General features: G+C 49.5%; 3 protein-coding genes across 3 annotated transcripts; 1 reads left to right on the forward strand and 2 right to left on the reverse strand.

The window, feature by feature from the left end:
* Positions 1 to 228: 228 nt before the first annotated feature.
* PV10_01682 (uncharacterized protein) lies at positions 229 to 2056 on the forward strand (the record flags this gene model as incomplete). Its single annotated transcript, XM_016365912.1, has 3 exons — positions 229 to 314; positions 367 to 421; positions 472 to 2056. 3 exons carry the CDS (start codon positions 229 to 231, stop codon positions 1906 to 1908), a joined length of 1578 nt encoding a protein of 525 aa, XP_016229561.1. The 3' UTR covers positions 1909 to 2056.
* Positions 1888 to 4504, reverse strand: PV10_01683 (uncharacterized protein; the record flags this gene model as incomplete). Its single annotated transcript, XM_016365913.1, has 1 exon — positions 1888 to 4504. One exon carries the CDS (start codon positions 4502 to 4504, stop codon positions 2261 to 2263), a length of 2244 nt encoding a protein of 747 aa, XP_016229562.1. The 3' UTR covers positions 1888 to 2260.
* A 524-nt stretch (positions 4505 to 5028) lies between these two features.
* Positions 5029 to 6390, reverse strand: PV10_01684 (uncharacterized protein; the record flags this gene model as incomplete). The annotated part of the gene is made up of 1 exon (XM_016365914.1): positions 5029 to 6390. Exon 1 carries the CDS (start codon positions 6010 to 6012, stop codon positions 5029 to 5031), a length of 984 nt encoding a protein of 327 aa, XP_016229563.1. The 5' UTR covers positions 6013 to 6390.
* Between the last annotated feature and the right edge of the window lie 3990 nt (positions 6391 to 10380).

The following is a 10380-nucleotide window of genomic DNA, read 5'->3' on the forward strand; positions in this document are numbered from 1 at the left end:
GTTCGGCAGAAATCCCATGTCATACACAATTCTCATGCGACTTCGTGCCGCAAACTCAGCGAGTTTCCTGCTCGTCTGACAATTGATTCCCTGTCCTACGACTTCGTCCATCTGTCATCTCAACATCAACAGTAATACAATATGTCCATCCTATACGCCTTTTAATCCAGTCGACATCCTCACTGCCGCTCGTTCATTCCGTGCTGGATCAGAGTACTACCTGGAATCATGGCCTCCCTTCAGGCGTCTGACACCGACAACCACAAGCCCTCCTCTGTCCCTCAGGCTACACAGGAATCGCAAACCGCCTCAGAGTGAGCCATTCTATTCCGCCTGTGCTGATTACAATACTGATACATTTTGAAGATTCATCAATGAACAGCTAGCATTGGAAGCCGATGCAAAAGAAGTCCTCCCTTATGTAAAGTACCTCCTCCAATCCTCGCAACCATTATTCTTACAATTGCACAGAAATTCGACAAATGCACCTACGACCTTGGTCCTCTACGCCAAAGCGTTTTTGCTTGCCTGACCTGTAACCCCCCTCCAGCTTCTCCTGCTCAACAGTACCGGCCTGCTGGAGTCTGCTATTCCTGTTCCATCTCCTGCCATGGAGAACACACGCTAGTGGAATTATTCAATCGACGAAACTTCGTATGCGACTGCGGCACATCACGGATTCAATCTAGCCAATCCTGCATGTTGAGGTTGAACCCTGCCACAGGCCGTCGAGGAGTTAGTGATCAAGAACCCGCGCCGGGCAATCACTACAACCATAACTATCAGAATCGTTTTTGCGCCTGTGCAGAGGAGTATGACGCCCACACGGAGAAGGGAACCATGTACCAGTGCATAGGCCTCGGGACTGTGGAGACTGGAGGCTGTGGTGAAGATTGGTATCATCCAGAATGTCTAATGGGACTGGATAGAGACTGGTTCAAGAAAATCGAGACATCCGTGAAGGATAAGCAGCCTCCTGGAGATACTGACACTGAGGTGAAAGACGAACCCAGTCACCCAGTTCCACCAGGATTTCCGGCCGAGGACGATTTTGATCTTTTGATATGTTACAAGTGCGTTGAAGCAAATCCATGGATCAAGAAATACGCAAATACGCCTGGATTCCTGGCACCTGTCTTTTACAAGTCACCCCAAGCAACCATCAATACCAACACCTTGAAACGAAAAGCCTCTGACTCTGACCTCGGCTCTGGCCCTGGCACAGGCCCAGCAAGCCCGTCAAAACGAGTCAAAGAAGATCTAGAAACAACAGGAAATCCGACATCCACACTCACATCCGTCACCACAGACGCACTTATCTCCACCAGTCCCACAGAAAACCAACCCAAACACGCCTTCCTCCCAGCAGGCCCCATCTCCAGTGAACCCTTCACCATCTTCACAAAAGAAGACTTCCGCGACCATCTCTGCCACTGCCCGCAATGCTACCCACAATTAATTCCCCACCAGCAACTTATCGAAGAAGAGGAGATCTACGAACCGAGTATATCCGACTCGGAGGCGTCACAGGCAGGTGACCGAAATTCAGGGACACGGTCACACGGAACAGCGAGTCTGCTCGATCGCGGAGAGGCGGCTTTATCTGGCATGGATCGAGTCAAGGCCATTGAAGGGGTCATGGTCTACAATCATCTGCGGGACAAGGTCAAGGAGTTCCTCAAACCTTATGCTGAAAGTGGTCAGGCGGTTTCGGCGGATGATATCAAGGCCTATTTTGAGAAACTAAGAGGTGACGAGGGTGGGATCAAGGAGGCGAGTGCGAAGCCTGAACCCGCGGATGGAAGTGCCGGTGGGAAGGGAGGTAGAAATGGTAGCGGTAGCGGTGGCGGTAGCGGTAGTGGAGATGGCGATGGCGCTGGTGGAAGAAGAGAACAGTCTGGGTATTAGTACCACTTTGTGTTTCTCCCAAAGTCACAATCAGCACAGGAAAGTCTATCCTTACTGCGACCTTCTTGGAGAGGTGATTCTCTTGAATTAGCTAGGTAGCTAGCTACTAAAATTGTTGCCCTTTACCAGCTAGCCACCCGGAGGAGAGGCAATGCAAAAACTCTGGCTCCGCCATGAACACCAAGAACATTGTCGGTTCTGGTTCGTGTATCTTCAGCGCCCATCTCCATCGGCATGCCTCGACTCCAAGTATTGCAGGTGTTTTGATTGATATCGTTCTGGAGCAACGGCCATATCCCCACAAAGTAGCCTAGAGTAGAGCGTCGAGGTCGCTCCTTTGTTACTGAGCAGGTTAAGCATTCTGATTCGTCGACTTAGATCTCGACTCTTCTGTGTCAACAACACCTGTCATAGTGTTGAAACGAATCGGAGCTGCAACACGCGCGAGAGATGCCTGCATTTCAGCATCATCCATGTTCTCCGGGATTGGAGACCAAGTTGGTCGTCGTAGAGGCGTAAAGAGTTCTGCAGCAAAGTCCAAAGGTGGAGACGGAGTTTTTGCGGACGCCGCAGTGGGGAGGGGCCTGCTACGGCAGCTGAGTGTCGTAGTAGCCTCAGTCGAAACAGGTTGTGTTTGGGCTTCAGATTCGACTGTTTGACGGGCTCCGCTTAGTGAGATAGGAACCAGTGGCGACATAGGAAGCAGAGTCGTCAACTGAGAAATGTCAAAGGAGCGAGGGAAAGTGTACTTCTTGAGTAGTTTTGTCGGGCGTGGAGGCGGTGATATCTCGCGCGGAGAATCATCGATATCCGATATCTTTCTCTTCCCCTCTCCCTTCCCCTTGCCCTGCACCTGACCTGCATCTCCTGGGTATTCCTTTGGTGGAGGTGTAGAGGGGGTTATCTTCGCGGGGGAAGAGTCGTGTGCTGGTCCACTAATCTTCCGGGTGCTATCTGTCGACCTAGTCGGAGTGTACTTAAGGCTGACGAACGTGCCCCCCGACGATTCCAGCACTTGACGCCCTGGTGTTTTGGGAGTCTCGACTTCTCCTGTCGTTGGCAAGGACGCAAGTTCTGAGACTTTTGGTCGGATCGACGTGAAGACAACTTTTCTGAAGTCGGCAATATTGTGGAACTTGAGTGTCATGAAGCTCAAGTGAGCAAAACTCCGCGAAATGGGGTGAGTAACAGTATCAATATATTCGACTTCATCGCTTTCCAGTGTCAGACGCTCGGTCTCCCGCCTCCCAGGTTGGGCTAGAATAGTGCCCCCATTTGAATCCTGATGTTCATCCTGGGTCGAGACATTTTTGGGTATCTGGGGGATTGAAGAAACATTTGGAACCGATTCTGGCAGGTTCGATTGAGAAAAATCGGGCGAAGGAAGCAGAGGTTTATTCTTCGGGGTTGACGCGATAGTCAAAGAGTGTGGCGGACTGCGTGTCAGACTTGCGGGTGCGCTGCTTTTTCCGCGTCCTGATTGCGATGGGGAGCCGCATAGGGAAGAGACTTTGCTGCTATATGGACAATCCACAACAGGAGAGGTGTCATCAGTTGGCTGTCTCTGTTGCCATGGTGGCCATCCCCTCTTCCACGATGGGACACAACTAAAGTCTTTACCTTCCACTGTGGTCGGAGGTATGTTCAACCAGCCCAAACGTGCCGCAACTTGTTCGGACAGGAAGGTAAAACACTCACTCTCTTCACCTGGTGCAGCGTCTGGAACCCATGTTCCAAGGACTGCAGTAGAGATGTTGCGAGTTTTGAGAAATTGTTCGGCTCGATTGAGTTCTGCTTCGTACGCCAACTCATAGCTGCTGGCCAAAGCGAGGTGGTCGAGGTTCTGGGCGAGAACTTGAGGATCAATGGGAAGCCGGACGGATGCATTTAGCTGGCTAGAGCAGAGAGCTGACTGAACAGAACCCGTTCCATGGAAACGAAGCGCGTCTTGGGCGTGTGTGAAAGAATGGACTGTACTGCTCGGACTGAGTGCTGACAGAATTTCACTGCCCAAATCCTCGACACGGGTACGGCCTGCCGCACCCATATCACCATCGCCAAATGCAGACATCCCAGCGTATTGGTTCCAGAGCTGCATCTCTGTGAACTGCATATCATCTCTGATCCGTACTGCCATTAGAAGGTCATTGAATTGCAAATCTGTCAGGCCTAGAAGATCTGACACGCTTTGGCCGCGATAAAGGACCGACATTCGTTTGTAGATATGATACTGAACGGATATTGGCAAAGACGGCCATGATTTCACATCCATCTGCATTTGTTCTAAGGTCGGAGAGACATTTGAATGTTGAACAACTTCCACAGCGTATCTTGTTGACGGGATTGAGGCAGTCATTGTAGATCTTATGGTGGACCATGATGGCATCTCTTTGCAGGTGCCAGGCACGGGAAGAGTGACTGATCCATTGATAGGGAGGGATGGAAATGCTGCCGGAGGATGATCTGGGTTGAAAGGAATGATACGGGCTTCCATCATCTTGCTAAATGCGGGCTTGGTAGAGGGGCGAGGAGTGTCCTGTACATCGTAGTCTTCGTCAAACCGTGCAGGCCTGCAAACACTCTTTCTGAGTTGCATGGTGAGATCAGATCGGCAAAAGTTCGAGGTTGGGACAGCACGGTGTAAATTTTGATGGCAAAAAGGAAGATGAATAAAGTGCAGGACTGAAACAACAGGTAGAATAATGCTGCTTGAGCACATGATAATTAATGTCGTGACAGCACAATACCAGTGAATTGTGCTAAGTACCAGACTTGTCACAACCCAGGACTGATGTGACTGGAATTGTTTGCTTCAGTAGCTTGCTAATGCCTCACTTAAAGATCAGCTAGGGTGCCACAGTCGCCTGGGAATCAGATGCCACTTACCAGATAGCTTCAAAACAAAGGCTGGCAACGAAACATAAGAAGTTCTTTGTGCATACAATATCGGAATTTTGTGGCTTTTGTGAATACCATCTTTTAGCAACGGTTTCGACCCAACCGCACTACAATGACAAGTTGCCATACTCTCACATCGTGTGGAAGGCTAGTTGGGATGGACTTGTGCGTCTTCTCTGAAGTGAAGCACTCTAGTAGAATGTCGACAGTGCGGCACTTGCCTCAGTCCGCAGCATCGACGAACGGGGGAATCCCTTTTCTAGAGATCGCGTCCGAAACGCTATAAAGTTCGTCCTCCATCTCGTCATCGCTGTCAAGCTGTTCGATGTTTCGCTTCTTTCCTCGAGGAGACCTAGACTCGGTGGCACGAGAGAAGGTCCCTTCAAAAGTTTCGGGGGTTGGTGAACTCCGTTCAGCTTGGACGATATGTTGGAGATCGACAAGAATGTTCTTCATGTCGTCAGACATGCTGATGCAGAAGCGCTGAGATTGGACGATTTGAATGGCTGAAAAGGCTGTCACTCCATAAATGACGATGAGGTAGGCGGCTACTAGAAGCGAGGATCTGTCGTTTCCTGACTCGCAAAAGATCAATACTCTGCCCGATATATCGTGGGAGCTTTTGATTTGGTCAGTGGTACAGGTAGCCTCGAGGTGGTCATTGATATGTCTGATGATAGGACGAAACCCGGATATAAAGTCGTAGGTTGAGTCGAAATCAAAGGCTAGAGTGGGAATGCCAGAAGTGGCAGAGAAGGTGGTAGGATTGAGAAAGGTAGGCCGGGTTTCAACGGCCTTCAGACTGCGAACCGCAATCATTAGAGTGACACCCTCGGCCTTCAAATAAGGCACATCCCGGGCAACACTGCTGGGACCGAGTGATAGAAATGGAAGGATACGTTGGGCAGCTCTGCGCATCTCATATTTCCATGAAAGCATGTTATGGGTCATGGTAAGCTCATGGCAAGCGGCCAGAGAGTTGATAAAGGTCGGTGATCCATAGGCCGTAGAAACCTGGTTGAACCTCGCACGAGTGATCTGAATAGACGGCTTTCCCTCATGATAATCGACTTCGGCGGGAGGGACATGGACGCGAGGGGTGTCGAAGTGGCGTCGCTCGTGGTAAGGAAGAGTAGGGGTATAGGTGTGGGGGACATGAAAGAAACCCCCTGCACTGGCTGTCGTTGGGTCCAAATGATAGGCCATTACCAGTGACCGGCAGTCGAATAGTCGTCGATGGGTCAATCCTGTGTGTAGGTATCGTTCGACCGGAATTTTGCTCTATAGCCATTCTATAATGGCAGATGCGAAATTTCCAAAACCGATAGATGTTCCACGCTCAGTCCATATGGTTCAATGCTCTGATGGCTATGCTTCTGAAGAAGACTGTCCATGTATGATCAGAAGAACAATACCAGACTCCTGAGCACATAGGGAGAGGGATGAAACCTAGTTAAGCAGCTAGCTCTATCAGGAGGTTGTGGAAGCACAGCATAGATTGGTGATGTGTGCGGGTTATTCAAGAGCTGATGAGATTCTAGGTTGATGTTGAAGTCGACGTTGATGTTGAAGTTGACGTTGACAAGAATTCTGACTCCGGAAATGGGAAGGAGCGGACATGCGGATCGCCGTTTCCCAAACAAAAATGTGGCAATGTGTGAATACTCAGCCGTAGAACTTTCTTGGCGCCACAAGTGACGGAAACTGCTCCCGGCTCACGTGCGACTCATCACCTCGTCCACGCCCGCTTTTACATCGACTCATCTCAACCCCCACCTCACCTCACCCTTTTTCGTCGTCATGTGTTGGATGATAAAGGTACCATAAGTATGACTAGTAGCGCCAAGCTACCAGGGATGGGCGTAGAGTTCAATGGTCAGACGTTCCAGCAAGGTCCCCGAAAGCAATTGTGATGGCCCCTAAAGTTGAAATGTGCATTGGCGAGGCGAGATCAAATTAAAGTGCCAGACGAAAGAGAAGAAGCTGGCATTATCAGCCAACCAGGTCAATATCATTCTCAGGAGTATTCTCAGAATCCCTGGTTGTGCCACTTCCAGCATGGTACACCCATCTAAAGTGTCCAAACCATACATGGCAATGTCATTTTTGGAGCCCATCGGGTGATCCGTTTAGTAGCTGTGCAACACCAATGCTTTCACCTTTCACCATATACAAATTGTCTTATTCAAAACACTTGCCAAATGTATCAATCAATTCTCGAGGAACACATCGAGTCAACCCCGGTCGTGTAGCCTGGAGTGACGGGGAAATGGTGGCGCTCCATGAAGGTTGTCAAACATCCCAGGACCATTTCAGCCTTGGGCACCATTTACGTCGACCGTAACATGGGTGTGCGATCAGGGACATCGCTTCTGCCCGGGGAGCTTGCTCTTTCAGCTCGCCGAGCAAGGACGCACAATGACCCGCGAATGAAGAAGTGTCCCATAGAATTTCCATACCACAATGACATTGCTGCCTGAGGTGGAAGGCAAACCCGCCTTTCGTGATGCGATAAATGAAACGAGGCTTGAGCAATCTCTTCAGCTCAAGTGCTTGCTCAGACACGATATGTTAAATAAAGGGACAGCCAACGTACGCTGCTGAAATCAAAGGCGTCTCTCAATTTGAAACATTGCAACGAGCAATGCTAGCTACCTCCCACGCGACTTACAAAATCACTTCATATCGACGATAGAACAGATATGTGTCAAATGCACCATTTTTTGAACTTTGGGCGGGTGTTGACTGCCCCAGTCAGACAAAGTATTCTTCGAAGCTCTCCTTTGCCACTCTGTGGTAAATGCAAGCAGGAGTGCCATCCACCGTGCAGCCTTTCTCACCACGGATGCAACGGTATCCTTTTTCACTCTGAATGCCTTCGCAAGGGTGGTCCCTGTCCCTTCTGTTTGGAGTCATTGTCCCAGGATCAAGTGAGCATCAACTACTAACATCGATCCGACGTTCATTTTCAGTAAGCGATTGACTAGTTCGATGAATCTTTGTTCCTGAATGTTGCCTGATTGTTTCTGACTGATCACTGCCCAGGAGCCGTTCACGGTCAAGCTTCTTTTCCTTCGTGAGGAAAATTCGGTTGTTCATCAAATCTACTGTTCGGCTGGACCACAATGTGAACAGAGTATATCCTGATTGTGAGCATACAAGGACGTTTGGGGCTTGATGCAAAGCCACAACCTTCCCCAGTACAATAGCAGCGAGGGTGGCAGCTACTGTATGTCTGTCGTGCTGAATCGCACACTGGTCCAAGGTATTTGAACGAAAGAACGTTGCTTGGCTACATAGCAAATATCGTCGACCCAGTCATTTAACAAGTCGCTTGTTCAAAAAGGATTGACAAGACCAACTTCCCCCGTATCCTGAGTGTCTTCTGTCAATGAGCTCAAGTCGGCTTTCTGACACATCTCTACTTCTTCATGCTCGCCTCCCGGCATCGACGGTCGATTCCCCTTAGGAAGATGCCGTGGGATGCGAAGAGAGGTATGCTGCTTGTCCCCGTTTCTGCCATTAAACATTCGAATCTGGCCACGCCATGATTTATATCCGTGAGACTTCTTTTAACAGATTCGGGTGTATAATTCATCTTCCTCCATCTTGCAAGTTTGTCCATGGAGCGATCAACAATGGTTTTGTCTACTCGTCTTTGTAATGGATGCTTATCCCAGAATTGGCAAACTCTGAACCACTAGGTGTAAGCCGTTTTCTATGAGAGATCATAATTGTCCTGGAAAACGTGGCAATCTCATCAAGTCTCACAGAACTGGGCTGAATTGCTTCCCCTCCTTCATTCCCTGGGATTCCTTTTCTATCTCTCCGTTACGCCTTTTTAACACGAGAGGTCTTAGAGATCTCATTCTACTACGTCTTTTGCAACCCTCCGAGCGACGTTCCTGAACTTACGACAACAAGCTGGCCTTGAGTTTCACAAAGCTAGGCTCTAGATCCGCAACCTCACAAGCAAGGTTTTTGTGCATTCCAACAGAACAAAGACGAGCCTGCAAATGGAGCATGCAACTCACAAGTGAACATTTGCACGACGAATGTACTTGCAGCATTTTCGAGAAAAGCAGTCGCTCCACAGAGAGCTTTGCGACGGCTACCGTATTGAAATCTTTTGTAAGCAGCAATACCTTTGTATGTCGGGCTACAAGAACAAATAGACGCCGTTCAGCCTCAGCGACTTTTGAGAAGAGAACGAGGAGGAAGACGATTTCGACGAAGATGTATTGACTAGCAGCTGAGAGTAAAACTACGAATGTCGATTTAGCTCTTTCCTTCGGGCTTGAATGAGATTGCTCTCCGACAAGCAGAAAGTTGAGATCGGGCGCCATGATATGCATCGAGGACGTGGAAGCCCACAGCTTTGAAGAATGGGGCATTTAATTTTCGGTACCCTCCATCGTTTGAAGAGCAGTCTCAGCCCCCCCAGAATTCCAACCCCGGTCGGGGGTAGATGTACAAGGGCTGTGGGCCTCTCGGCAAGCACTTCCGCCGGGCATGCTGTCAGAACAGACTTTCGTTAGCGTCGTTGTTTACGTAGAAAATGGCGCTACCGTTAAATGTCCTATTGTACTTTCGGATTCTCAGGGATGGACCCCCCTCCCAAAGTTCGACCGAATCAAGAAACGCACGTTAACAAGTCACAGACCCTTCGCTTCAACATCACCTCATCTCAGACTGCAGACTTAGGCACATAAACCGTTGCTGCGAGGCTGTAAAGCGACCCATGGGTCCGCTGGGCTAAGTCTGCAAGACGGGGGTTGACCAGTCAGGTCGTAGTAGACCCCCGCACAGTTCACGTAAGCCATGAAGATCATCACAAGCCATATCACCGTGTTGACGTCTCGGTGAGTAGTGTAAACCTTATGTTAGCGTCGTTCTCGTGAGGACACAGATATCAGGAAGATCATCTATACGTTGAATCCTCTATCCATCCACGCTCCCACCCTAATTAGAGAAACACGTCTGGAGGCACGCTTGGCCGAACCGAGTTGGAAGTATGAATCTTTTGGTATCTCAGAGATGCACCATGTCTGTCGTGTTGCGAGACCTCCAACCTCGGATACATGGGTACAGATACAAGCCAGAAACACGGGTCTGCAATCGCCGATGGCTCCTGGAGGCACCGACAGCTGACAAATTAGCCACCAAATGTGGAAGAAAGTACCTTCTCGCCTTCAGGACGAACTAGGTGTGGCGTTGGTGGCTGAGGAGACTCAAATGATTGTCCGAAATGGATATGTCTAGCCTCTACTGGTATTCGTTTGACGTACAGAACACCCTGAATGAGCAACTCGAGGTTTGAGCACACATACTGTCGTCCTGGTCGGTTCTATTTGGTTGTATCTCAAGGATAAGTCTGGTCAATCACATTACCTTGTGCCTCTTCAACTTGACGACTTCTGGGTTCTTTGACCACTGAATGAGAGGGTAAAGAAGTTCATGGCCAGGGCACGTTTAATCTCGCGCTCTTCCTTCTCTCAGCATCGACACACTATCTCGTGTCGTAAATTTCCGTTTGGCGGTGGCATCAAGTCTCCTATCTGTCATCAGCACTGG

This window comes from Exophiala mesophila, assembly GCF_000836275.1.
Source record: "Exophiala mesophila strain CBS 40295 unplaced genomic scaffold supercont1.1, whole genome shotgun sequence".
Taxonomy (NCBI): domain Eukaryota; kingdom Fungi; phylum Ascomycota; class Eurotiomycetes; order Chaetothyriales; family Herpotrichiellaceae; genus Exophiala; species Exophiala mesophila.